The sequence below is a fragment of the Pocillopora verrucosa genome, chromosome 13 (genome assembly GCF_036669915.1).
Source record: "Pocillopora verrucosa isolate sample1 chromosome 13, ASM3666991v2, whole genome shotgun sequence".
Lineage (NCBI taxonomy): Eukaryota > Metazoa > Cnidaria > Anthozoa > Scleractinia > Pocilloporidae > Pocillopora > Pocillopora verrucosa.
In genome coordinates, this window is record NC_089324.1 from 5,564,470 (window position 1) to 5,591,465 (window position 26,996).

Genomic DNA, 26,996 nt, shown 5'->3' on the forward strand with positions numbered 1-26,996 from the left:
TGAATGAGAGATTGCTTAGGATGTCACGCGACGCCCTTCTTTAGCGCGTTATGTGACAGATACGATGTTTTGTCACATCTTGTCGTTTGAAGCAGTGAGCGCAGCTATGTCTCATTCGCTCAACCTTTCCCATTTCCTTGGATAAAGTTATCAAATGTGATATAAACTTCGATATTTTCAGATTTTATAACTGCAGCCGTTCCTTAAGATGTCACGCGACGCGCTTCTTTAGCATTTAAAGCGACATGATGTTTCGTCATATATTGTTGAAGAGACAAGAAAAGAGAAATTGGCTTTGGGAGATGGTGCTTTATTCTGTTTATAGAAAGAGTTCTCATCATGGGGGGTACCCTAGGTCGGTGTGGTTTCTCGAATGTAGGAAATATTGATGAGCGTTGTCGCAGATCACTGGGTATTTCTGTTATGTTCAATCTGTAAGCCCTGATATTTTGACTTCACCCCAGGTTTAAGAAACTGTGACGACGTAAATGTTTCAACAGAACATGTCTACTGACGGTAGCATATATTATAATCATTTTCAAAAAAGAGCCATGGGGGAGGTTCCGTTTATCCCCTTTGGGTTGGGAATGTAAATGGCTACGTGGTTTTAAGGGTAGCATCACAAGACGGATTCTCAAGAATCTCAGAGCTACGGTTTCAGAAGGTTATGATAACAATTTCTCTGAGAAATTGCTGGACTTGGGCTTCTTTCGTCTGCTTAGATTTCATAATTCTACTCCATCTACCCACCTTATGGCGGTTTTTACTATATACCACATAGGTGGATAAAGCTTTTCGCGTGGGCTGATTGGCTAATTCGGAATAAACAGTCGAACCTGTGTCAGGTGGTCGGTTGTCAAATTCCAGAATTTCTTTCCGAGATCTCCCGCCCGGATTAAAAGGAGCACACAAAATTGAATGAAATCCGGTAGTCCCACCAATCCAATATTTCACTTCCACCTCACTTTCCACCTCCGCTAATTTTTTTTCGAGAAAGATCAGAGGTCTTTACGATGTTGGAGCTCGCTAACTGTACCAAGCTGTCAGACAAGAGAGACTGAAATTGAATCACAATCAGTTTTCTTTGTTTGATTCGAAAATGGCAGATAGTTCAGCGAACAACACTTTGCAGGAGTAATTACAATGCTGTCGATATTTTCATGAAAGCGCTACAGAGCAGCGTGCAAGCCCTCTCTGAGCTCTCCTTATCTGGTTAATTGCGGTTTGTCAACCCTTCGCGCAAAGTCTCTCTCTAAGTTGTAGCCTGCAAGGCAAGAATCCTTTTTTTTTAGTCCATGTCTGAATGAAGACTTGTATCGAAATATGAATAACTCGCACGTGTGAAAGAAATAGTTCCGATATTTGCCTTCGCCAAACAATTGTGTACTAAATGCTCGCAAGTGACTGTCAACTACGTATTCTTTCTTACCGCTGGTTCTTTGCTCCTCAGTTCCAAACCCACACCTCCCTTCCCAAATCTTTCCCCTAATCACGGACCTCATCAATTCACAACATTTCTTTGTCTCGTGCAACAACGTTTTACTTTTCTTACAGGACATTTTTTTAAAGATGCTCTGTAGTAACAGAGAATGATAATAATAATAATGATAATAATAAACCTATGCTTACAACACCTGGGCAAACCGTATATCTATTTATTATATTTCTCTTGTTTTTTTCCTACATACTTGACTTTTAACTTGACGTAAACTGCTTGCTCTTTTTTGTACGTGTAACTTTCCAATACTTAATATATTATCGTAAAAAAAGAAATATGAAATACAAATGTAACAAAGAAAATAAAATAATATATAAAATCCATCATCGTTTAAAGAGAAACCGATTTACAAAAAAAATCATCTTCGGTCGCAAATGCTACCATTTGCCTCTCTATGTTTGCCAGATAACATAATTCCCATTCCAGAAGCCGGCATTAAAAATCTACAATTTTCTTTATTTTAATAAGTACTTTGTGTGCTTCCTTGCTCACTTCTCTACCACAATCTACCTGTTTAATAAAGCTGAACCCAGAATTTAGATTAATATTCATTAGGGGAGTAACATTTTGACTCCAAAAAATTAAAAAAACAAAACCAATAACAACAACAACAACAACACCCAGGTGCAGACTATATCCTACTGTAGTAACTAATGAGGGAGACCCCTACAATTTTTTACCTTTACCCTAGACTAAAACATAAAACATAAAGAGCCAACAGTGTTCTTTCTTGTGGGTTAGTGTCAAAAATTTACACTGGAACGTCAAAGTTGACGCTCTCAAGAGTCACAACAGATGCCGTGAAATGGAGGTCTTGGCGGCGGTACTTGATGAAAGATGGGTTGCGTAGGAGAGTCACGGCCAGGAACCAGCGGTTGACAGCCTTTTGAGACATGCGCGGCCGACGGGGCTCCCGACAAAAGCCTGAAAGACAAAGAGAGAGGAACGGCAATATAAGGTAAAGGTTTGGACGAGATCTGGAGGGACTTCGTCGAGTATTTCAAGTTAATTACCCTTCAAAAAAATTAGTTCATGACAACAAAGGAATCATAGCAATAGAGAAAATAGACCAAAAGAGAGAAATTTCTTTCGTACTTTGAGTAAGAAGGTAGACAAAATGTCTTTTTTCCCTTCACTATTGTTTTGGAATGGCAACGAAAAGTCATTTAAAACAAATACTACTAAGCTTCAGAGCGTCCTGCCTCGATGCCAAACCTACAATATACAGGCTCTGTCGGAGGTCCGGCGAAAAAATGCCTTAAAACACGGTACTTGGAAACTAATTCTAACGTTAAGAACTGAATACTTAAGCACTTCAGACTCAAGGTGAAAAAAAGGTTACACCTGTAGGGATGTTTCTGTTCTATATCACCCAGAATACAATCATGTTTTTGATGGTCGGCTTGATATGTAACTGTCAGTGAGATACGTTTTAGTTCCTCAAAAAACTGTGCAAAGTGGCAAAAAAGAAAGGCTAACTTTCAATATTCCCGCGTGACCAAAGAATGGATATGAAATGAATAGTAACTAACCGAACATAGCTCGCATCGTAAGTTTCTTCTCAATAATACCCATTTTTTTATCAAATCTGACTTGGGGAATGGGGTACGTTTTCTGCCAAATTTTCCACGATTTCACAATAATAACGACGCTAACAAAAGAAAATTATGTATTTCTTGCCCTCTGTGACAAGATCATTTCTAGTGTTCTGATTGTTTGCTGAGTGCCGGTTGCCAGTGCATAAACAGCGCTGTGTTTTGATCTTATTAGGGAAACAAACGTGCGAATTGTCTCTAAGCTACAGTTGCCCATTTGTCTGTCCGCCCATCCGTGCGCACGCTCATTTGTCCGTTAATCCATCGAGCCAATCACGATCATCCCAGCGGAGTCAGGATTCCGACTGTTTACTTACCGTCTTGCGGGGGCTGTCGATCTTTTTTTCTGTCAATAAGCAACTGACAGAACACCAGAATCACGGGATGACTGTGGGCAACCAGCACAGTCACAAAACCAAGGTATTCGACAAAAGCTGAAAAGAAAATGAAGACAATTTAAATTGAGAGTCGAAGGTTGTCCAGGATCCCATAGGTTATGCTTTAGTTAGCACAATGGAAACTCTATAAATCTCGTGCAACCCTATCGAACGATCAGACGTAAAGCGTTTACAAATCGCTACTGAACCACTACCGTTTGCTGCATTCTGGGAAATTTGTTGGATCTTGTCACTGAGGAGTTTCTGTTCGACCTTCCTTTCGTCGCAGAAGTCTTACAAACATTAATTCATTGGTTAAAAGCTGTTTTAGGAAATAGTGAACAACATGGCAGCATAATAGGTCTGTATGTTGTATATCTCACTTCACATAGCCTCTGCCGCTTATAAATTGCTTGTACTGGGTTCGTGCTACATACCTTTGTCCCAAGCCTGGAAACCCTGCATCAGTGATGTTCGATCGATACGCGAGATGAAAATCACTCCTAAAAGCACGCCCTGTAGAGTTCGCATAAAAGCAGAGAAAAGTCCAAGAATTATGTTGTAGAAGAAGAAAAAGTACCACATGATGGAGAATAGTCGCCTGAAAGAGAGAGAAAGAGACAAACATAAAGTGTACACGATACGGGCTGAATATTTTACGCTTCGTGACCCATAAGCAAGATGTGAATCTAGGAGAATTACTAATTAACCTGGATGCAACACACAACAAACCAACAACCACAACTACAGCAACAACAACAACAACAACCATCACAGCAACGAAAAACAACAACACCCACCACCACTACAACAACATCAACAACAACAATAAACACACATACAATGATAGCAATGTAGATATATGCCAAAAGTCTTCTCATCAGAGACTTCTCTGTCGATGAGTTTTCGCGTCGACGTTCAATTAATCTACCGCAGCTTTGTATCTAACGTTCTCTCGGCGAGACGCGGGTTGACAGTCGTAACAAAATTTGGGAAAGAAACTAGAGATCGGTTGTGGTTGTACGTTTTCAGTAAAATGAGAAAAAGAAAAAAAAAGCAATAGTTAACTCGGCAAAATGCGAGACAACAGTACATGACGCGTTCTGTCCAATTACCCTGGCATGACGTGTTAACTGTCCCTTTCACTGTCCTGTTACACTTCAATTACACACATGACGCGTACACCGTCCTATTAGTGCTCAAATCGGGCTGGTGATAACTAATCACGTTCGAGAATTTTGCTTTAGTTTTGATTAGTGCACTAATGGGACAGTGTACAGTTCACGTTATGCTTGTAACTAGCCATTCAAAGTAACATGTCTGTGTGACTATACGCGTTATATGCGTATTGTTATAATTTTGTCAATCACTTGATCAATTACGGACCGAATTGGACTGCACTCTCTCAGGCCTAGTACTAGTCATAAATGCCTACACGTGTTGGTCAGAAGTAGATCAGTTGTTCAGGGCGTGCGTATCACACAACAAGAGATTCAGCTCAGAATGATATACAACAATACCTGTTATCAATTGTGACAGTGATGTTTGGATAAGTCGAGTCACGGAAGACGAAATTTGTCAGAAACAACTGGAACAACATCAGAAAAATAGGCAAGGCCAAAGTGGGTCTGTAAAAACAACATCCCATGAGTATTAGATTGCGTCTTTCGAAAAGCCTTCAAGTCTCACAATAATTATGAAATTATGATTATAATTATAAAACGAGCTTAGCCATGAAATCCTGATCCTGCAAATATGTTACTGTATCTCGTTTTGATGCTTAAACAATCTTTAGAGTTGCATTCTTCATGTATTAGAGTATTTTTCAATTGAGTGTCGAAAGTAATCGATGATTGCCGTGATTTTGCTTAACTTAGCCGTGTGATTGGTCCAGAAAGCTCGCGCCACCTTCTCAACCAATCACATTCAAAACTTGAACGAATCGTGATTTGATCACTCGTGTTTTCCCGCCTTTTACGCAGTACGCCCACAACGATCACAATAAGCATACGACAACAATGTGATGCAATCATATGACTCTCATTCTTAAGATTCAAATCGATACAACATATACATCGGTAAAACTCACAAAAAAACCAATTCTGCTTTCTTTCAAATGTTTCCATAATTCTGGGATGAGCGATACTTTCGATTTGAAAACGATTGTCAGAGCAGCAGCTACAGTTGACAGAAAAATTGTCAGGGTGCCAAAACCTAGAAAAGAAACGAAGATAAAACATCAAAGAGCTTCATGGTGAGATCACATTTGTACCAAGAGCATTGCGAAATTACGAGCCCACTTTATAGTATCAACAAGGTTCATCAAATACTATTACTTCCCTTTAACGACCGCGTTGCTTCTCAACCATGGTTAAATCATGAACAATCTCAATCTCTTCAAATTCAAGTTTTGGCAACAACATAAAGGTATCGTTTCATAAATCTACGGTAAACATTCACTCAAACACGACAACTCTGTAGAAGAATTAAAGTCACTAGGGAAAAAACGTTAAATAGTCCTCTTAAAGGACCACGTAAACTTTATTCTCAGAATTTCTAATCCCTACCATTGCGTATTTCTTCAGTACATCTGTATCATGTTCAAACAGGGTCAATGTCAGTATCTAAGAAATTGCGTCCCCACCCCTCCCCTAACCCAACATTAACCCTAACTTGTTATCGGTTGACTGTTGTTGGGTTAGGGGAGAGGTAGGTGGCAATTGCTCAGATACTGATGTCGATCATTCAAACGAGCAAAGGAACAAACAGAAGATTTGCATTTAAGATACTGAGTGACATCAAATTCATTTTTTTATACCAATGAATGTGTAAGCTATCTCATATCCAGAAAATCGGAGACTCTTCCCCTAGCAAGGATAAAGAAAAAAAAAGGCAACAACAGAATCTTAATGACACACTAATGCACAAGACATTGGCGATGATTATTCTAGCAACATACAGTATGCTTGTCACATGACAAGCTTTGTAGATGGCTTGATTCAGAAGGCCTAAGGTCCAACCAAGGACTCACACAATTTTTCTGGGTCAAGAGTTCTTGAAAATCTTCCGTTTTCTATCATCATCATTATATTTCTGTCGTTTTCTTGTGTTATCATCTTTATGATTATCCTTTTTCTCCGTCACTACTATTGTCATCATCATCATCATTATTATCACTAGTATCTTAAATACTAGTGCTATCATTGTCATCATCGTCATGCCGCAATGATTCGATTTAGGGCCGAAGCGCTTACTTACTTTTGGTACTTCAAGAAAGGGTGTTTGTTCGAAACAGGGCGCTTGTTAGGGACAGGGCTTTGATGTTTATTTGAAAAGCATCAAGTAGACTGGGAAATGGATTTGTTGTTCCAGGATCCATCCTGACTACAACGACTAGCCAAGCAATCATTGCAAAATTTATCGACAAAATCATTCGTTTGAAGGAACTACGAACTCACGTGGACATAATTGTTCAGAGACTGAGGGAAAGACCACCGTTTTTGTAAAGAGGCATTAACCCCTTACATCCTAACATCACAATGCACATTCGCCATACTGTTCTCTATACATTTCCTAAGGTGCTGACAAGGAGAATTTATTGAATGATCAAGAGCTTCTTTAACTGGTGATCATTTCCTTTATTCTCATGACCTTAATGTTTTATTCAGGGAGATATTCTGAGGAGAAATTAGATGTTAGTCACTTTCAGGGGTCAAAGGGTTAAGTGAACAATTGAAGAAAGATGAACTACGGTTGATCTCAATGTCCGCACATTCTAACAGTGTGTGTTTTCGGTATAGGGGCGCTCGTTGTAATGAGGGTGCTTACTCAGTAGGGGCGCTGGCGATTGTTAACAAAAACAGAATCGAGGGGGCACTCACAAGCCGGACGGGACGCTTAATGGAATGAGGGCGTTAAATCGAATCATAACGGTTACCTGTATCTTCATCATCCTTTACATCATTAGAAGTATTATCTTTGTTAATTATCATTATTATCATCATCGGTATTATTTTCTTTACCATGATCACAATTTCATTCAAAATATGGTATCCAGTCCTTTCGTACCAACCGTCGTTTCGTAACTAAATTCGTACCCAGTTTGGGCAAAGGTAGTTCAAGTGTCACAACAACGTGAAATGACCCAAATTTGCGTTCTCTGGAGAACGTGAATGACGACGGCTATTTTTTCAAACTTCCTTTTCTAATTTAACACAGTGTTCCATATTCAGTTTCGAGATATTTTGACAGCGAGAAAGAAAGTACATTACTTTAGAATATCGCGAGATTCGCATGTAAAATATAAGTTCATTTTCTAACCAACTGCTGTTGTCGTTTCTTAAACTTCCTATTATCAGTCAGTTAACCACAGTACGTACCACTTAAGCTGCAGGTGTCAAGAGCAGGTCCTTAGAAAATGTTGCTTGCCCTTGATACAACTGAAGCCCGTGTTCTCTGAAATAAATTTAAAAACATTGGACGTGAGCGCGTTGGTTCAGAAAACGTTTATAACAACAACAACTCCATTTTGCAAGGGTGCATAATTGCCACGGAATACTTTATTTCAATAAACATTATAAAATAGAGTAAAAAAATAATAAAAAACAACAACAATAACGACGAAAAAATGAAAAGGACCATCAAGCAGAAATGTGTGCAAGGATATTAATTGAAAAAAATTTATATTTATTTATAATTTCATCACCTCTACCCTGACACTGAATTTGTAACGACCTACATGTGGAGGAAGCCGTAAAAGCGAAAAGTCTTCTTGAATAAAAAATTGAGAACACGATGACTGACTCAGGAGAAGCTTCAGCGTTTCCAAACTGAGATGAAAACTCACCGATGGCATTTCACGCAGTGGAGCAACATCAAAAGAGAAATGACAGCAGACAAGACAAGTCCTGCTTCTATCCCGCCTGCAAAGAAAACTAAAAAAAAAAGAAAAAAAATGACCATAAAAATTTACTATCTAACCAAGCCTATTTACTCATCTGTGGTTCGTAATAGTTTTTTCTGTTTAACTGTCTTAATACATAGATTTAGCCAAGCCTAAAAGCGGAGCTCGCATTTTTTTTTCCCGCACTTCGCAAGGGCACAACGCCTTGCCCAGGCCAGGACTAGAACCCGGATCGTCCGACTCGGAGCCCAGCACTGACCACTGGACCACTGGACAAAGCCGTGGCGTTGGCGCGCCCGCGGTACACTTGACCAAGCATGTTAAAAGTAGCACCTTGTACGGACGCCCGTACTGTCATAATTCCAATTTTTTTCCCCTTGATGGGTTCCTAGTACCATTTTGTATAATTATGGGGCTACGCTCTGCGAGCTTCGCTATTAGCGGTTGTTTAAAGCACTAAGTTAGGATTGTATATTTTTCAGGTAGGTTTGGGTTGGGTAGAAAACAGGAAGGAAGGAGGTTTGACTCGGGTCGAAAACAGGAAAGAGGTTTGGGTCGGGTTGAAAACAGGAGGGAGGTTTGGGCCGAGTAGAAATCAGCGAGGAGGTTTGGGTCACGTCGTGCTCCCTACTACCAAACCCTTCTTCATTTTTTTTTTCGACTCGACCCAAACATTCTGTCATTCGCTCCGTCGATATCATCGTGCTTTGAATTTTACTTCCACGCATGGTTTTCTAACTGAACACCTGGAACAAGCTATTTTCTTGTTTACAGACACAAAAACTTACCATAGAGGACGTTTACAAAATTAGCCGAGCTGGTGTCACCATGAGTTTTGTACGTTTCAATATATTCCCTTCTTATCACGTCCATTAGAGAAAGAACTGCCATGAAAACCTGAGTAGAACGTAACACATTAGAAGAGAGTACCAGCATGTACTTCCTTTATGTACTAATGCTGTTGTTTACCATTAAAATTCTCCTGCTATGAACTTACAGCTAACTTGATGTTTGACTTCAGGCAAAGATTTACACTTTGTAGCATTCAAAAACTCTTCCACGAGACCCGTTCTTATAACACCTGATCTTCTGCCTCTAACAAATTTTATGAACAAAGCTCTTGATTGTCAACTCGACCGCTGACACTCTTTCCCCAGAATTGGAGAGAATACTGAGCAGTCGAGCTACCTGTGGGCTGGAAACTTTAAATCTGTCTCGAAAGTAATACATAAAATGCATTTACGTATGTAGGTATGTATGGGAAAGGAAATCAAGCACGAAAAACAGTAATGAGCGTGATAAACTTATGACCACGGTGACGATGACCATGGAGATAGTGTAATTCACTCCGTAAGCAAGTCGCACAGTCAGTCAGTCAGTCAGTCATTCTGTCATCACAGTATTACCAACAGCGAAAGCAAATATACAATAGTTCAATCGATAAAAATTATCCAACTCACCTAAAAGATCGTTAAAGCGCTAACCAAAGTTTTTGAAATGAATGGCGTCGAAAATCTAAAAGTGAAATTCAGATAAAGTTAAAACAAATTTTAACAACAAACGGCTGGGTGTCATTTAAATCGTCTCCTTATTCAAATGGTTCCTGTTCGTGGCTCAAAGACATGACGCGAACAAAACATCTTTACCTTTCCTTGGTTTGTAGAAACGACCAAGCAGCCTTGAAAACCAGTTTAATCCGACCATATTCCCCCTGTTTGAAGCATCACAAATAGAAATTATACCACCGATCCCGAGTAATTAGAAAATCATGATCATCTGAATGAGTTTATGCAAAAACGAAAGAAATATGTCACTTGATTTATTCATCACCAATGTATGTAACAATCCCACCTTTATGTTATCGTTGGTGATCAATGTCAGCTCTTTTCTTTACGTATACGTTCTTTTCAACCAAACATGACAGCCTTACCCGTAAGCCAAAGGAATCAAGACTGATTGGAGCGCTTTCCAGACCAATCACAAAGAGTAATGAGTGAATTGAAAGATTCACGTATAAATCTAAAAGCGTTTAGCCAAAAATTCTGCGGTCTGATTGGCTTTGCTAATCCTTCACTAATTAACAATAAAAGTGCAACATTTCTAATTGAGCAACAGACCGAACTTTCTATCGGTGTACCGGCATAGCAACCTACTTGAGTTGTTGGGAGAACACGACAAAAGTCTGTAAATCACTCGCCCCAGGCTCTTCATTAACAAAATTTTCCCGCGTTCTTTTAACATCCCAACTGGGTTTTCACGCTGGTAAACCGATAAAAATTGCGGTCTGTTACTTTTAAAGTATAACTTAGAACAAAGCAGATGGCTTAACCAGTACAATAAACGGTAGGGTTTTAACCAATCAGGGCGTAGTATCTAAGTTATTCCAGAACGCGTAGCAGTTACGAGTGCGATGTCTGAAGCAATCATAACGCAGAGAAAGTCACAAGCGACAAATCTTATTGGTTTAGAATAAACCAATAACTCGTTGAAAATTTAGCAACAAGACAGGCTCGTGTTTTTGTCCTCTTTGTTTACAACCGTATAGTGTCAGGCTAATCCCTTCAAAAAAACTAACTCTCTATCACAACGCTGATAGATGTATTCTGTACCCGGTCACTTCTCCGACATGTCAGCTCACCAACACTATTGGTCAACTCGTCAACAGTGACATATTTGGTCAACTCTCATTTTATAGTTTCAATTTTAAAAAGCTCTATCCGAGATTGATATTCAATACTAATTAGTGATATACAGTGCGTGACGTGAATAGCCTATGTACAGATTGTAAAATAAAGAAACCTGTCTTGTGGTTAAGTTTTTAATGCCCGGCTGATATCTACTGAGAGAATACTGTTATTTTCCTGAGAATTTTGTGTTTTCGATTCAGGCTTTGCCCTCATAAGCTGTCAGGCGATAGAAATCTCATTCGAATAATCTTACTGTGGGAAAAACCCATTTTACAACAATTTATCTGCATAAAATTTTTATGTAGTATATTGTCAGAGTTTGGTATCCAACCCTGCTAGATTATCAATTGTTACCGCTTACGAAATTGATCCTGGATACAGGAGTTCCGTCATGTGAGCGATCTCCGTTTCTCTAGCCAAACGCGTACCGCGGATTTCGTCGCCACCCTGGAAAAGAAAAGCTAATGATATTTTGTCAGCAGTAAAAGCTTCCACGCAAACTTTAACAACAGTTTCCCTTTTCTGAGGATGGTTCCAGACAAGTTATGAAGTACAGAGAGGGAGCAAGCAGTAACTCCTCCCCAATCTCCATCCTTGGACAGCTTTTTATAGCCAGCATTCAAAACTGTGAGACGATTATCACGAAAATCGCGAGTTATCGACGAAATGTCAAAAGTAACCATTATCGCTTTTTTATGCTTTACTTCGCTCTGTGATTGGTCCAGAAAACTCGCACCACTCTTTCAATCAATCAGATTCAAAACTAAAACCAATCACGACTTGTTCACCCGCGTTTTCCCGCGTTTCAGGAAGTTTGGTTATTTTTTACTTGGACTCTGAAAGGTTGAAGCTGTTGTTGAGACAATCGCGATAGAGTAATGAACCATTCAAACAAGTTTTGCCTTGGGCGATATATCGTTTCAACTCAGCGATAAACATTATCGTTACGTATCTTGTTTCCTTTTGCATATCTCCAGGAACGTTTCAATTTTCTTTCGCTTATTTTGCGAGAGTGGTGGTTTCTTATGTTATCCTTTAAGGCAGAAATTGGCGCACGGCTAGCCAGAATTGATCACCTCGCGCATGCCCGATGTTAAACTGCTGTGTGCCGTGTTCCTCACATGCGACTTACCCTTCTCCCAGATGGGAACCACTTCTTTCTCACTTCACGATAGAGCAGGATACCGAACCTCATCCAAATGAATGCAAGGTAAAGGTTGATTAGAACTGACCCCAGATATGTCAGGTAAAATAATTCCTTCTGGTACACTCCCTTAGTGAAAAAAAAAGTTACTAAAAAATGAATAAATAAATAAATAGAATAAAAGAATAAAAAATATATATATGAATAAATAACTAAATAGGGGCCGGTCATTATTCATCACCTGGGGGAGGGGGGTGGGGGTAGGAGTAGGAGTAGGAGTAGGAGGATTTTGGTTCTTCAATATGATAAATTGACCTGATCACCCCCATAAGACTCTGTAATATCCTTACGACCCCCCTCCCCCATCCCACCACCCCCCCCTTATAATCATGATCCCCTAATTGATATTTTACTTTATTCTCACCTGACTTGTCTGCTTGATATTGTATTGATATTGTATTGATATTGTATTGATATTGTATTGATATTGTATTGATATTGTAAGGAGAAATTCTGTACAGTAAATGGTTTGAACCCGGGGGTAACATGTAATAGTGTAATTTGATCGTTCGGGTGAGTGTAGTCCTGAGGAGGACTGTTGTCGGTAGTGGTGACTGACGTTTCGGCAACCTGTGCGGAAGTCATCTTCAGAGTCAAGTGAATTGTTGTTGTCAGTCGATTTTGCCGCGATGTTATTGGCTGTAAGACTCAAGTGGCGTAGGTTGGTCGTGATTGATCAGTCTCGATCCGTTAGTAAAGTTAGGTTCGTTTGTAATATTAATGTCATGGATGAGTCGTTGGTATGGTGCCGGTAGTGGTTGACACCTGTTGAGCGAAGTCTGTGCCAAGTTAGTAAACCAGCTTTCTGGGGTCAGTCGTTGAAAGTAATTGGTACTGTAGGTTAGGCATTGCGCAGAGTCCCAGTCAATTGTGTGGTTTGTCGTCTTGGTCTTTGATGTTAGTCAGTAACTGACGTAGTTTGGTAATGGGTTTACGAGAAATTCTCGCTTGGTCACTCATGGGAGTTAAAGAGTTAAGATCAATATCCATATTCTCTAGACTCTTCACTATATATTTCTACTGGTACTGATCAATCAAACAATCTTTTTGTTATTCTCATGTTCTCAATGAATGATTCAGCAATATTACTGGAGGGAGAACTTACATGCTTAGGGTTGATTAAGCAGAGAGAACCAAATTAGTCTATTGTTTCACATGTAAGCCATGCTGTGTTCCCTATTTAACAGGACATGTGTACAAAACATGGTCCAAAATGAACACAAACATCACTTATTTCAAAGCCAAGAGTAGTATTCCTCATTAGAGTAATATTTGAATTAAGTATTGGCAATTGTAGAGTTCTGAGAACTGTATTTGCTCATTAAAAAACAAACTCACAGTCTGATTAAATTAGTATTCATAAACAAAGTAATAGCTAGCTCACCTGATTGTAACATAAAGAAAACCCAGCAAGGACCCAACCAGTCTGTTGTCAGTTGTCAAACATGCAAAACATGGGTAGAACAGGATCCTGTATACAAGAACAGAGACAATATTCTGAAAAACTAATTAAAACAGAGGAATTAATTTTTTAAAATTTCTGCTAGCTCATGTTGAGTGCTAGACTGCTGTGCAGGTAGAGGGGGTAAGTTTCTAAAGAAGCTGTGGTGCTGCATCAGTGGGAGAGTATAACAGGGTAATTTGGTATTATTGACTGAGTTGATGATGGAAATTGCCCACTTTATAGAGTTTAAAAGCTGACATTTTGAGTTCAATAGCCCTTCATCAGAGCAATTGAAGGAATTGTGGGTTGTGTGTGTATTTATATGCAGAAATTGGAGCTAAAGCATTCGTTGATACCATGGGGCTTAAGAGTGCCTATTTGAGAGAGAATTTTTGTTCTGGAGTTTTGCAGCCCTCCGAACCACCTAGGCCCCCAGAACAACCCCAGTAGTACTGCTGCAAACTCTGCAGAATGCAACAAATACTGCACTGATGCTAACAACTGGCTAAGATGCAAACCAAACGCTTGAAAATGCTACTGACCATACATGTATTTGCTCTTAGTCATTTAAATTGTATGTTAAATTCCATATAACTATATTAACATTTGTTCATAAACTAATACTGACCCATGGCAACTGAGTTAACCAATAGCTACTATACTCTTTAAAATGATTTTAACAGTAAAAAAACCAAAACAAACAAACACTCAATTTATTCAAAATCAGGTTGCTATGGTATGACCACTTACCCTGCACCCATCCAGCTGGGTCAGGCATCTGAAAAATTCCATTTTCTGGTTGTAAAAACATATTCAGGCATGTGCTGGAAGTGGCTCCAAACATAACAGCAATGGTGAATCTGTTGCCAAAACCACTTAAAAAATCAAATGGTCTGAAAGGAAACCACACAAACATTGGTAAAACAGTGGCACCCAAACAGCTCACTTAAAAATACACTCCCATTAAACCCATTCAATAAGGGAATGCCTCATATTATTGCATTGTATTTATATTCTGACTGAAATGGCACAATTTCCTGATAGATCAAGGGTGGTGGTGTTTTTGGGTTAATTTTTGCTGTGTATGTACCGCTGGCCTCTCAGAAAACCTGCCCCATTATAGTCTACCCTGTGGCCAATTACACACCTCATCTGCTAAGTAAGTCGCTTTACAGGAAGTGTTATTTTTGTGGTCCCATCTACCCATGTGCTGCTGGCCTCTCAGAATACCTGCCCCATTATAGTTAATTCTGTGGCCAACTATACACCCCATCTGCTAAGTGAGTCACTTTACCAGAAATGTAATTTTTGTGGTCCCAACTTAGTCTACTGATTTCTGTTTATAGATGCATCTATCTAGCTAAAACCTTGAGTCTTTTGAGTAGGTCATGATCCTAAAACGAAGCAACACATTTGTCTACATGAATGTAGAACACTTTACTTTTCATCTTCAGTGCATTAACATTCTAATACATTTCAATCTAATTTGAATCTTCCTGTTGGTAAATTCTTACTTTGATGTACGAAAATTTTCAAAATCATGAAAATGCGTTAGTCTCCATTCTAGTAACTCTATTGAAAATGTAACCCCATGACAGCTAAGCGAGTCATGAAAATGCCACCCAAACTAGTAGCACATCCGCTTGCTTTGTATTACAAGTAGCAACTTTTTTGAAAAAAGTACATGTAGCTGGGTGTCACTTAGACTTAGTACAAGTACTTAAAAGTACACAATGATCAGACCCTATGTTGGTGACCTTTAATATAAGCATTGACCTTTTTGCTCTATTAATCAATCCTGTACTCACATCAGCAAACCAGGATATCCATTGCAGTTTTGAAGTCCAGATTTGACCCTTCGCTTGACAAAGGCCAGTATAAAAATAATGACAAGCTTAAAAATAATAACAATACATGTAATAATAATTATCAATTGTGCAAGCATGAAATTACAAGTGAAGTTTTAGCAATCATCACCTGTCCAACTTTCTGACATAAAATAGGGGGAGGGGGGCACTTATTCCAGAGGGGGTGCTAATTGGAAGAAGGGCACTAAATCAAATTATTACAATATGTAAACATTTTGTCATCATTGTCTGATGAAAGTTACTTCTGTCAGTATTTCACTTACAGCTGGAAGAAGACAGCCAAGATCAAACAGACTCTCTTTGATAACAGTGGGGCACCTAAATTGATAATTTTGAGAATGAAAATCTGTCACCATGTCTAAAAAAAACAACATTACAGAGACATCTTTGGATTAAAATAAATTTGTTACATTTTTATGTTTCAATAACAAAAGACAGGTGTTACAGAACATTAAAAATTCATGCCGGAATGGAAAATTAAAAAGTTAATACATGATAATGCAGACAAATGCAGGAACAAGCTGCCTGGCACAGACACCCCAGCTTTCAGCCCACATTCCTCTCACTTTCAGTCCCAAATTCAAGTGTGAAGTGAGAAAGATAACTGCTCTTTATTTCCAGAAAATTAAAAATAATAATAGCAAATTAAAAATTATAAAAAAATCCACATACAATTTCAGAGGAAATAACTAAACAAGGCCTACTGTAATTTAAGACATGGAACAGAATGAAAATGAAGATCTGTAATTTTAGAGAGAGAGATTTTCAATTTGCAAAACAAGAACCCATGTGGAACTCCACTGTATGGAAGAATGAGAGGGTCTATTAGAAAACTCTAGGCTGTCTAAAAATAAATGGTGGGGAAAAGTGAGGTTGAGTTCAGAAACAGAGGTTGGTAATCAAACCCACATCCTAGCCATTGTCGTCAAAATTACTGCTTTGCAGGGAGGCATATAGGTAGCAGCTTCCTAACACTTCAGCAATATCCAACAAAGCTCTAAAATAAACCAATAGTGTGTACTTAATTCAATAAAGTGATTGATACACTGATACTACAAGACTTGTGCACCTCAGCCTTATTAATATATATGTTTAACTAGACTTGACTCGCCTGTACCGAGACCTCCACCATTTCAGAACATGCCCACAACACCGGACACAAGCCACTCTGGAACAAAGTAAAGTTTATGGATCGTGACCCTTATTAATACACGTGCAGGGTCAAAGAGGCTATTCACATAAGACTTCACCCTAACAACATCAACAGCAATATTCCAGAAGCGTGGATGCCCACGACCAAGAAACACAACAACAGGTGAGCTGCGCGACAGCGGACCGCCAAGGGAGCAAATCACTGAGTGAACAGCAAGGATCGAAATGCACCAATCAGAGCTGTTGAAAAAACAACCAATCACAGCAGAGCATCGTGCTTTATAAGATCACGCATGACCAGTCAACCTCATCGCCTGAAGAAGACTAGCAGTATGCAGTCGAAACGTTGCAATCTACATCACACGTGACTACATCGTGAGACAAACGAAAAACTTAGCTTTTTATTGTTGAAATATACAGAAGTATACTTTATGGTATCCATGGCTTTTTTAGTTGCCTTGTACCTAATGAACACCAATGGAGTGGAGTCCTGGTGGCACTGCTGTTTCATCTGGGTTAAAGTTTTAAATATTGAGATTACTGACAATGTAATTGCTTTCAATTGTAGAAATGCAAAAAATTTGTCTCTTTCAAAAATATTATGCAGAACCTATTAGTTAATATGACATGCATTTCAAGACTGAACTGTTGGGGATGATTCACCTATCATTTTATATTACATGAAATTGTTTTTGAATAACTGCGTATAAAACTTCAAATAACGTTTTGCAGATTTCATGCTGCGAATTTGAATATTTTTAAATAAACAAACGATATACCTTGAGGAGACGACAGCGCAACGAAAGAACCAAATCGCAGAACGAGCGGGCGCGAATCTAAGGCGCAGTCATTCATGAAAATATCGACATCCACAACAGAGTACGTACCCCTGAGAAGTGTTCTCCGCAGATCTATTTGACATTTTCAAAGCAATCTATTGAGGCAACTGCACGTGGTTCAACCTCTCTCGTCTGACAACTCTTTTTATTTGGTTCCGTGAATTCGAATTAGATTATTGTTATCTTATGACCTATCGTTTTTCTCGGAAAATCAGCGGAAGAGAAATATCAGGAGTCTGGAAGCTAGCTAGGTTGGTGACCGCTGACTGAAGTACAAGAGAGTTTCAAAGATGGCGCGAAATGTAGGAGAGAAATGTGAACACATTACTATACTGAAATGGTTTGTTCATCGTTTTAGTTCTCAGCGGCAGAATTTCACCAAAATTGGTATGTATTGCCATACATGGTAAAATTTCCTTTGTCATCAATCTTTTATTTAGCACATGGTAAATAATTTTACAACATGTTTTAACCAAGAGTTTCATTCCACTACATATATCTAACCCAAGGTATCTTTCTGGACTGGAATGTGAGAAATGGTGTGGTACTGTGTGTTAGCTAACTTTGTAGGTATAATTTTCAATAGTCTGTCGGAGTATGTCCGGGTAGCTGAGTGAGGTTGATAAGTTACGATGTTTTGCCTTTTTTTTATATCTTAAACAGGGTTGTAAAATGAAGAAATTTTGTCTTCGTCCTTAAATTCCCAAGATCTGTTTGCTAATTCTCTCCTCTAGTTGCTACACATTTCCCTGTACATTTGTGACCTGTGTACCAAACCATGGTGTTCATTTGGAGCATAAGATATTGCTGTGGAGAATCATTTGGCTTCTTCTAAAAATATCCAGCTAAATTTTGTTTGTCAATTTGTTTGTCTGTTTGTTTGTTTTTTCCTCTCTTCCATCAAGCATTGAGAATGTTAGATCTGTCATAGGACACTGCTCTTATGCTGATACATTTAACCTGTTGACCCCTAAGAGTGACCAGCATCTAATTTCTCCTTACAATATCATCCTTGAGTCAATTTAAAGAAAAAATGGGGCATCGTGTGTATTTTTAACAGTACTTCATGCATCATGCATCATGCATCATGCATTGAACAGGGAAAACTTTAAACCTCACCATACCTTGCCTTTCTATGAAATTCATGCATCACATGTTAATTCTGGGCTTAATCAAGCATTCCTTGTAAACCCTCTGCCAATCTGTTATAGTTATATCAGGATGAACTACAGTGAACACATACCATGTCACAAAATTAATGGGTAGTGACCAACTGAGGAATAGTTTGGGCAAAAATGATATTACGGGGCCCCCTGAAAGGGATAAGTCCTTTTGCCTCTAAGATATCTAAATCAATTCTCTCTGCTGTCTGTCACACAAGTGTTATGACAATATCTTTGAGAATATGGTGTTCAATCAAATGATATCTTCTGGTCTGATGATTTTCTTTCTTCTCTTTAAATTGCTGCTTGACTGTGAATTGGTATTGTTATGAGAAATTAGAAAATCAATAAATCTTGAGAGTGCAAATTTTAAGCTTGATCCAGAGCTCAGACCACTTAATGATCATACCTTGATTCCCTGTAGAACCATCGTGAATTTTTTTTTTTCATTTCACTCAGAGATCTGACGAGTCTGAAGAAAATGAAGAAGAGTATGAGAATGGGAGAGAAAAAGAAGGAAGAGAAAATGGGAATGTCAACCGTCACACAATGGACCAACCAACAACAACCATCAAAGAAAAGAAAGGAAAGCCTCCCAGAATCAAAGTCTGAGGTTAAAAAGCCTTCCCTGAGAAGAAAAAGGTTTGTAAGCCTTTTGATCACCGTCCTTTATTTTCCAAATTAATCAGTACTATTAATGCTTGCATGCTACCCTGATACTTGATTGGATCTGATATGATTGTATGTGTATGGTATGTGTCTTTAAGCACTTGAATAAGGTACTTGAAGATGAAAAAGTAGCATTTTATGACTAAATTTGGCTTTGTATAAGATCCAAAAGCTTACTCAAACTTGTTAACTGGTGGTAAATGTCAGTTGTATATGTAAACCTGTCCTACTATGAAATTAGATGGTTTTTACTCAGATGCATGTTGCTAACAATACTTGGAACAAAACATTACTTTCAATACTATAACCACTCAAAATACTACAATTACTGTACCTAGAATTTACACTAAACAGTAACTGTGGTGACAAAACTTTTAGGTACATTCTTGGTGATTTTAACTTTGACAATCCAGGAAGATGCTGCCACTTTGTCTCCATTTTTCAAAGCAGCAGTGTCTTTCACCATCAACATTCCCATTTGGGACAACTCTGGCCTTGTGAGGACAACTCTCAGCTGTTAGAATGTTTGATATTGATGTAACTTTTGTTTACTTCAAATTTTATCCATGGACTTTTCAGGATGTACCAAAGACAACTCCTGCTAGCAAACTGGCTACCAAAGCTGCCACAGTTCCAGAAACTCCAGTTAGAGACTCAAAACCAAGTCCAAAGAAAACTGTTACACTGAAAAAAGGATAAAAAAGATGTGGATAAGGAAACTCCAATCAAAGGAACACCAAAGGTGTCAAAATCAGAGGAAGTGGATGAAGTTCCCCCCTCACTGGAAAAGAAAGAAATCTGGCTACCATAGTTTTATGGCAAGAGATGGTCCTAGGACACATGGTTCAAAGGAAATCCTTCAAGTAGGTTTCACAGACCAAGATCTGATTGTTAATTCTCCCTTCTATCTGCCACACATTTTTCTGTAAATAAATAATGAGAATTTGTTAGATCATTATAACACAACTACATGTGCCTGATGAGTATTAGTATTCTCATTAGCTGTTTGCTGGATGATGTATGGATATTCTAGGGAGAAGTTACATGTTAATTTCTTCCGGTAGTTAAATTATTATTATCTCTCAAAGCTCTTTGTGGTTTGTTTTCCATCCTTTCAAATTTTAATGAGAGATGCAAGACAAAGGAAAATGAAGATTATTAGAATTAAAACTGGTTTGGAAAATCTGCAGATACAGTTTACAGAAAAAAAATTGTAAAATGCATGCTTTGATTAAACAAACAAATGTATTTTATCCTTTTACTCTCAGTTGTTGTTTAAATGTTGGTTCAATGTCAGTATCTGAGAAACTGCCTACCTACCCCTCCCCTAATCCAACATTAACCCTTATCAGTTAATGGTTTTTTGAGTTAGGGGAGGGGTGGGTACACAGATGCTGACGTTGATCCCAAATGTTTATAGTGTACATGTATCTACAGAGTTTTTTTTCACTTTTCATCATTTATAACTTTTCAGTTTAGACAGTAATAAGAGTCCTTCAAGGGAAGAAGTAATTGTTAATAATTGTTAAGAGGCAAAAGCTTATATTTCTTGCTGAGGAGGTCAATAAACATTGCTTTGTTTAGAGACCCATTAACTGATTTAAGGTTGTCTCTACTTCCTTGAACAGCTAAACATTACTGGACAAGGAAATTATGGTTTCTTTGTTGTTGTTGCTCATTTTTTTTTCTTTTTTCGACTTTGGTTCTTATCTGTTAGGCTAAGGCAATGTGGAACATCACAAATACATGAAGATGGTCTGTTTTAGCTTGTCAGAACAAAACCAGGCAATGAGACCAGCTATGAACCACCAAGTGTGGATAAGAAGACAAAGAAGAAGGAGAAAACTGAACCAGTGGAGTCTCTCAGCCAGAGAAAAGATCAGTTTGAAGGTGATTTGTCACAACTGAGGGAAAGATCTGCGTTATCTCCAACAACACACCCACGGAAAGGTGGGTGTTTCAAACCTTTCCAACAATTAGCACAAGAGCATGACTTCACTGAAAATTTAATTCACACTTCAGCCGTATGCCTTAAATTTCCTCACCAGTGAGCATCCTACATGTATTGTGCAGTGATCATAATTAGTGAATATAATCTGTCTTGTATGCATCCAGGCGCATCCAGGTGCATTTGTACAACTTACTGATGACATAAATACATGTTTCCTAATTCCCACATTCAGAGATACATTTTTTTAAACAGCTGTAACTTATGAACTTTGATGAATTTATTTCACTCCACAGTCACTTATACATGTAGTAAGTATGTTAGTAATGGAATCACAATTTTAAACATTTTTATTCGCAGAGCTTTCTTTTTCAACAAAGATCAAGATGGGTCGTCGTTAAAGGAAGCTCTTCTGTCCGGTTCCCCAGGAGTCGGTAAAACAACAACAGCAACACTGGTTTGTGAAGAGCTTGGTTTTACTTACATTGAACTGAATGCCAGTGACACACGGAGCAAAAAGACCTTGGAAGAACACATTTCTCAGTCATTGAGCAATAAAACCATGGATGGCCTTCTGACAGGTTGTCAAATTTCTGTAACATTTGGAATGACTTTGATATTATTAAAGATGCTTCATTCATTCTCCTGTCGTACTTAACTGACTTTCTACTGTAGTTAATTTATTATTATCAACTGAGTTAGTAACGGAAATTACAGCTCTATTGGTCAACTTTTCCTACAAAACTTGTGAAGTTTCCAAGCCGACAAGTCGCCCTCATCATTAATAAGAAAATTTCTTTCACTATGCTTTCGGTATGTGTGTTTCTCTTGTGGTGTAAAACACCTAAGTAACGCGTTAGGTCTCGTTCGTTTTGGTTATATAATAAGTGAATAACCCACATCTCTTGCTCACCCGAGTTCCACGTGCGTACTGTAAGTTCAGGAGCGAGTCTTTTTGTTTTGGTTTTTTTCCGCTTTGATTTGCGGCGCAAGCGCAAAGCCGATAGTTTGGTCATGATTTCTAATATGTACTTATAGACAAAGGAACTATGCTCATTCTCCCCAGTCCTTTCAGCGCCCTTCGATCAACCTAAGCAGGCGATGGTTTAACGACCATCACACCAACTTTAAAAAAATAAATAAAAAAGTAGCATGTTTATGTCATTGTGCTACAATCCGGATTAATGAAAATGAAAAGTCAAAAAATGTAATATGAGGCCCTGTCCAAACTTGGCCTATAAATAGTGAAACAGCATAGCCACAAAATACAATCATGGATCACGAAATAAACAATGATACACGATTTTCAGTTTCGAGTTCGATGAGCTCATATTCAGCTTCTTCAATACTGCTGGTGTTACCAAGTGCACCGTTTTGTTACACACTTGTGGGGCAAATCACATTTTCACAGGAGTTCAGGTGAGAACAAAATAAGTTAACAGCGACCTAATGCAGTGAATGAGATAAACGGGTATTGACTGATGATACAAATAGAAATAATTTAAAACATGAGACAAACGAATGAAAGAATTATCGATCTTGTTTACTCGTCACGAACGCAGGATTGAATCTTAGACCATCGGATTTTACGATCTGAAGTTCAGCCACAAAGCTATATATTTCTCGTTAATGAGCCATGACATACAGGGGATACATAAAGGATCATCCTGCATACTGCTTAGATCGTCAATGTCGAAAGTTTCATGTTTCAAAATAATAAGGATAGAAAGGAAATTTTAAGCTCTTTCGTGACAAAGGAAAAAATCATTTTTAACCGACGACCGAAAAAAAAACTTATCCGTCAAGTCAGGTTAAACGACAGATTAAATATCAATGCTGACATGTAGATAAACATACCAGACCTTGAGGTGGCTTATATATCTTCCCATGAGGAATTTACGAAGCTGCGACATTTCTGATTCCAGTATCATGTGTGTAACTTGTCTGTATGAACTATTATACATTTATTTATGGCCTCGCTTCCTGCATCCAAACTCAGCAGACAATTCTGGAGCTCAAAGAGACAGAGAGCTAAGGCCTCAGATTTCTCTTCCAACTTAAAGACAAATGGTTCAGTAACATTTTTTTCATAAAATTCCTGTAGGATACACTGAGGGTTTCTGTACACAAAGATGCATGGTGTACACAGATTTAACAAATTTTTAATATCTTCCTCGGATATTTCTTTAAGAATAGTATTTATGGTATCGCTTTAATTCTTTCCAAGACGCGAAACGATTTAAATATGCTTTTCTTTAGATACAACGACAAGTCAAGTATTTTTCTTGCAAAAGAACTTTATTGGAGTTAAATTTATTGCAAGTATTCTTGAGGTGAGGAAAGTTAATGAAGAAATCTGTAGCATATTGTAATCAAAATAGGAGAAAATTGGAATAAAAAGTTTACATAAAGAATACATATTATTAATGTGATTTCTTTAGCTTTGTATCTCTCTCCAGTGATTTCGCTGGACACCTACGCTTTTGATTGCAAAAATATTAAGTGCAGAATTGGCGGGAGTTATTTACAAGAAAAAAGCTTACCGTTATTATTTTTAGAAACTTCATGAAGTTGTCATGGTGAGAGCGGAAAATGAAAATTTGAGAGAACTGTAACGCTAACGGGAAGATGACCAAAACAAATGTGTATCATATTGAACAAGGGATATATCGAGATGATCACTTGAAGAGAAATTGCATTGGTACAATATAACTCACGGTGTGAATTCATCCTTATCGACTCAGTTATGGCACAGTGTAACATGTCCTGCTCTGAGGAGAAAAGGGGTTTTGCAGATTGCGAGTGTTTTGCACTAAAAGAAAAAGAGCTGAATTTAAATCACAGAATTAATTAATCGCCATGGAGAAACATGTAAACAAGTAATAATAAAAAGAATTAAAAAAACAAACATAAAAACAGGCGCAATAACTTTCTTAGAGAAGAACAACAATTTTGATCACGAAACTGGGCATTAGATGAAGTTAGATTTTTCAAACTAGTTAATATTTTACCTTCATTTTTTTATCTAAATTGTTGTAAAGCAAAATATTATGTTTGATATTTTCAGGCATGTAGAATTAACAAATGATATCATTTGGAGAATAGAGGGATTCAGAGGATAACAGTTTAACAGGTACAAATCAATTTTCATTCTGTAACTGATTAGAGCTGTTTAGAGCTCATTTTATTTGTAAATAAAGGTCGTAATCTTAATTTTCGTGCAGCTGACAACAGTTAGGTTTAATTTCAGTCGAATTTTCTCGGTTATTGTTGTCAGACGTGAAAGTATTTGTCTTACATACACTTATAAATTTCATTGGTTTCTCTCATTTGCCTCGTGGTTAAATAGTCTGCACGCGATGCAATTTCTTAAACCCTTAAACTCCTAGAAGTGATATAACTTGTAACTTATCCCTGTAATATCAGTACATTATCCAGCAAATAAGTAATGAGAATACTCAAAGTTTTATTTTAGTAGAATTGGTAATTTTTGGTTAACACCAAATTTTCGTACCTACTTTGAAAGAAAACATGTAGCAGCTAGAGGGGAGAATAAACAATTAGATCACGGGAGTTGAAGGTTTAACTGTGCGTGATGATTATGCGGCAGCCTGAAGCGCGTGATGAGCATGTGACAAAGCTAGATAACGTGCTGTATATAATTATAGCTCTCGTCAATATCAAAACCAGCAAACATCTCTCGAAAACAAACGAAGTTTGAAACAAAGCTCGAGGTTGAAATAAAAACACACAATCCGTACGTTTCTTTTGATATCGTAACATTCGCGATATATAGTAATAATAACGGTAATATGGTTGTCGGCGAAGTACCAGAATTTTTTCAGTTTATAAAACGTGAAATCTCTACCGCACGCTGTAAATGTACCATTTATATCATCACATATAAAGGTATCAAGGTCGTCATTCGAACCAAATTATCAACATGACAGTTTTACTTTCCATGTGGGCTTTTTTTTCAATTGTTTTTTTTTACGTGAAGCTGAATTCAATTATTTTTCAAAGGAAATAGTTCTTGTAATAAGAAACGGTTGTATTACGATGTCCGAAGTTGAATTGTTTTGCGGCGAGCTAAGTTTCGGTGCAGTGAATCTCTGTTTTCGATGCTCCTATTTAAAAATTGTATTTCATTCAAATTTACAATCAGTACTTTTAAATAAAAACGATGATACATGTCCGCCTGTGGATACGAATTTATCTGTTTCAATTGAATTATCTCTTTGAAGGTGCAAAAGATGTCATGAACACTCGATGGTAAAATTCGTATTCACGCGCGGTTATCTGATACCTCATATATGCGTCTGTGTCTATATGAGTCTGTGTGTTGCGCATGGCTTTCAATTTGTTGTAGATGAAGTTTCTTGATAACAAGAGTTTTGATGAATAGGACAATTTCCAATACCATCTTCTCCAGTCCTTCAAAATAACCTCGTATTCAGTGCCTTTTTTGAATTCGAAATGAAAAATCGGATCCTTTCCCAACATAATTTGGAGTGGGACCAGCTCTTCCAGTTATTCTAAATTTCCTGGTTCCTTCAAAAAAAATTAATGAAGGAGTTTATGTACTAGAACTTATAATTCTGTCAAAAAAGACTTTGTCCATCAATTTTCGATAGCTTCGAGGGACATTTTACACATGCACTTTGCAGAGGAACAGGGTCGATAAACGAGTTTCTTTACGCAATAGGCTCGCGGGGTGTTGGTAGAATTCGTGACGGTAACGCAAACCCTCGAAGGTGTTTCGGTTTCCAATAAGTTTCGCGAATTCTCCCAACCCACACGCGATGAAATGAAGGAATGAGAGAAAGCGTCTTTTATTGCATTAATTTTGATCCATGCTTATCCATGCCTACTGGGTATAACTAGGTTGTTTATTGCAATTCACGTATTTTGATGAGGGACAGCCTTGAACGACGTTTCATCAGATGAGACTACGAAAACAAACAAACAAACCATTGAAAACACAAACATGACAAAACCCGTGGAACTTGAGTGGGGCTGTCACGTAACCACAATAGCGCGACGGAGGAGACTTTGAGATTCTTATTCTTCCTCTGTGATTAAGTATCCAACATTTTCTTAAGGTCACTTTCATTCGAGTCTCTTCTTTTTTTATTATTAAGCATGTAGCGCAGTACAATCGTTTGAATTTTATTTCTAGCTATGGCAGAAAGCAACCTCCCAACAACGGGAGAAGAACTGGAGGTGAAAAATGAGTTTCCAGCTACAGGTGAGAAAACGCAACAGGGAAAGAATTAGTTATAGTGATTTTGTACTGTTTGTTAATTAAGTATATCTTAATTCTGGTGTACTATTTATTAGACCACTTCGACTGGAAGGTTCTAAGAATTCACTAAATACGCCAGTATTAGGACGCTAGTTGTAATTGCACGTAGTTGTGATCACTAACAAAGTTGAAATATCCTCTTAGTAATTTCAGCAACAGAGGAAAGTCAAGTTACGTCAAGTTATGCTGAACTGGATGTATACAATGACCCTTTAAGAGGTGAGAAAACCAGGTGAAATAAGATTGTTTGAAAGACGCCCCAGTAAATATTTTTTCACATTTACATCAAAATTTGTGCATGTTCTGTCAATAAGTTTTTGAACCAGTAAAAGATTGTTTCTTCA

The 26,996-nt window shown here is 37.9% G+C and overlaps 3 protein-coding genes across 17 annotated transcripts in view; 2 read left to right on the forward strand and 1 right to left on the reverse strand.

Annotated features, from left to right (window-relative positions):
• The window catches only part of LOC136276793 (tetratricopeptide repeat protein 28-like), a 64,299-nt gene that overhangs the window by 26,930 nt on the left and 10,373 nt on the right, over positions 1 to 26,996 (forward strand). The window contains exons 2-4 of the mRNA XM_066160757.1: positions 24,415 to 24,480; positions 26,527 to 26,595; positions 26,806 to 26,871. Of these exons, the coding sequence (XP_066016854.1) occupies positions 26,529 to 26,595; positions 26,806 to 26,871 (133 nt within the window). The 5' untranslated portion in view covers positions 24,415 to 24,480; positions 26,527 to 26,528. The remainder of the gene's footprint in view (positions 1 to 24,414; positions 24,481 to 26,526; positions 26,596 to 26,805; positions 26,872 to 26,996) is intronic.
• LOC131795742 (stimulated by retinoic acid gene 6 protein-like) lies at positions 1,530 to 17,764 on the reverse strand. Of its 15 annotated transcripts, none has more exons than XM_066160771.1 (19): positions 17,616 to 17,758; positions 17,193 to 17,239; positions 16,486 to 16,573; positions 15,840 to 15,894; positions 15,517 to 15,602; positions 14,459 to 14,601; positions 13,649 to 13,735; positions 12,193 to 12,333; positions 11,422 to 11,507; positions 9,834 to 9,888; positions 9,162 to 9,270; positions 8,317 to 8,404; positions 7,850 to 7,925; positions 6,289 to 6,337; positions 5,560 to 5,684; positions 4,991 to 5,098; positions 3,908 to 4,071; positions 3,411 to 3,527; positions 1,530 to 2,422 (listed from the first exon to the last, which is right to left on the reverse strand). In XM_066160771.1, the coding sequence occupies exons 3-7, from the start codon at positions 16,527 to 16,529 to the stop codon at positions 13,704 to 13,706; spliced, it is 360 nt and encodes a 119-aa protein (XP_066016868.1). In that variant the 5' UTR covers positions 16,530 to 16,573; positions 17,193 to 17,239; positions 17,616 to 17,758; the 3' UTR covers positions 1,530 to 2,422; positions 3,411 to 3,527; positions 3,908 to 4,071; positions 4,991 to 5,098; positions 5,560 to 5,684; positions 6,289 to 6,337; positions 7,850 to 7,925; positions 8,317 to 8,404; positions 9,162 to 9,270; positions 9,834 to 9,888; positions 11,422 to 11,507; positions 12,193 to 12,333; positions 13,649 to 13,703. The 15 variants fall into 15 exon arrangements, with proteins under 15 accessions (XP_066016868.1, XP_066016863.1, XP_066016862.1 ...); XM_066160766.1 differs by lacking the exon at positions 16,486 to 16,573 and adding an exon at positions 16,688 to 16,744 and having other exon boundaries at positions 3,908 to 3,986; XM_066160765.1 differs by lacking the exon at positions 16,486 to 16,573 and adding an exon at positions 16,688 to 16,744.
• LOC136277904 (uncharacterized) lies at positions 17,853 to 21,981 on the forward strand. The gene is made up of 5 exons (XM_066160773.1): positions 17,853 to 17,954; positions 19,190 to 19,372; positions 19,979 to 20,262; positions 21,166 to 21,349; positions 21,708 to 21,981. Exons 3-5 carry the CDS (start codon positions 20,104 to 20,106, stop codon positions 21,746 to 21,748), a joined length of 384 nt encoding a protein of 127 aa, XP_066016870.1. The 5' UTR covers positions 17,853 to 17,954; positions 19,190 to 19,372; positions 19,979 to 20,103; the 3' UTR covers positions 21,749 to 21,981.

What these genes read in the sequence shown, in the direction of transcription:
- LOC131795742 (XM_066160758.1), bottom strand. Translation starts at nt 5,070, where the DNA reads ATGTTGTTCCAGTTGTTTCTGACAAATTTCGTCTTCCGTGACTCGACT. An exon ending in ACTGTCACAATTGATAACAG is followed by an intron (nt 4,072 to 4,990) that starts GTATTGTTGTAT and finishes TCTCTCTTTCAG; the next exon opens with GCGACTATTCTCCATCATGT. An exon ending in TTTCCAGGCTTGGGACAAAG is followed by an intron (nt 3,528 to 3,907) that starts GTATGTAGCACG and finishes TTTTCTTTTCAG; the next exon opens with CTTTTGTCGAATACCTTGGT.
- LOC136277904 (XM_066160773.1), top strand. Translation starts at nt 20,104, where the DNA reads ATGTGGATAAGGAAACTCCAATCAAAGGAACACCAAAGGTGTCAAAAT. An exon ending in GTTCAAAGGAAATCCTTCAA is followed by an intron (nt 20,263 to 21,165) that starts GTAGGTTTCACA and finishes GGTCTGTTTTAG; the next exon opens with CTTGTCAGAACAAAACCAGG. An exon ending in AACAACACACCCACGGAAAG is followed by an intron (nt 21,350 to 21,707) that starts GTGGGTGTTTCA and finishes TTTTATTCGCAG; the next exon opens with AGCTTTCTTTTTCAACAAAG.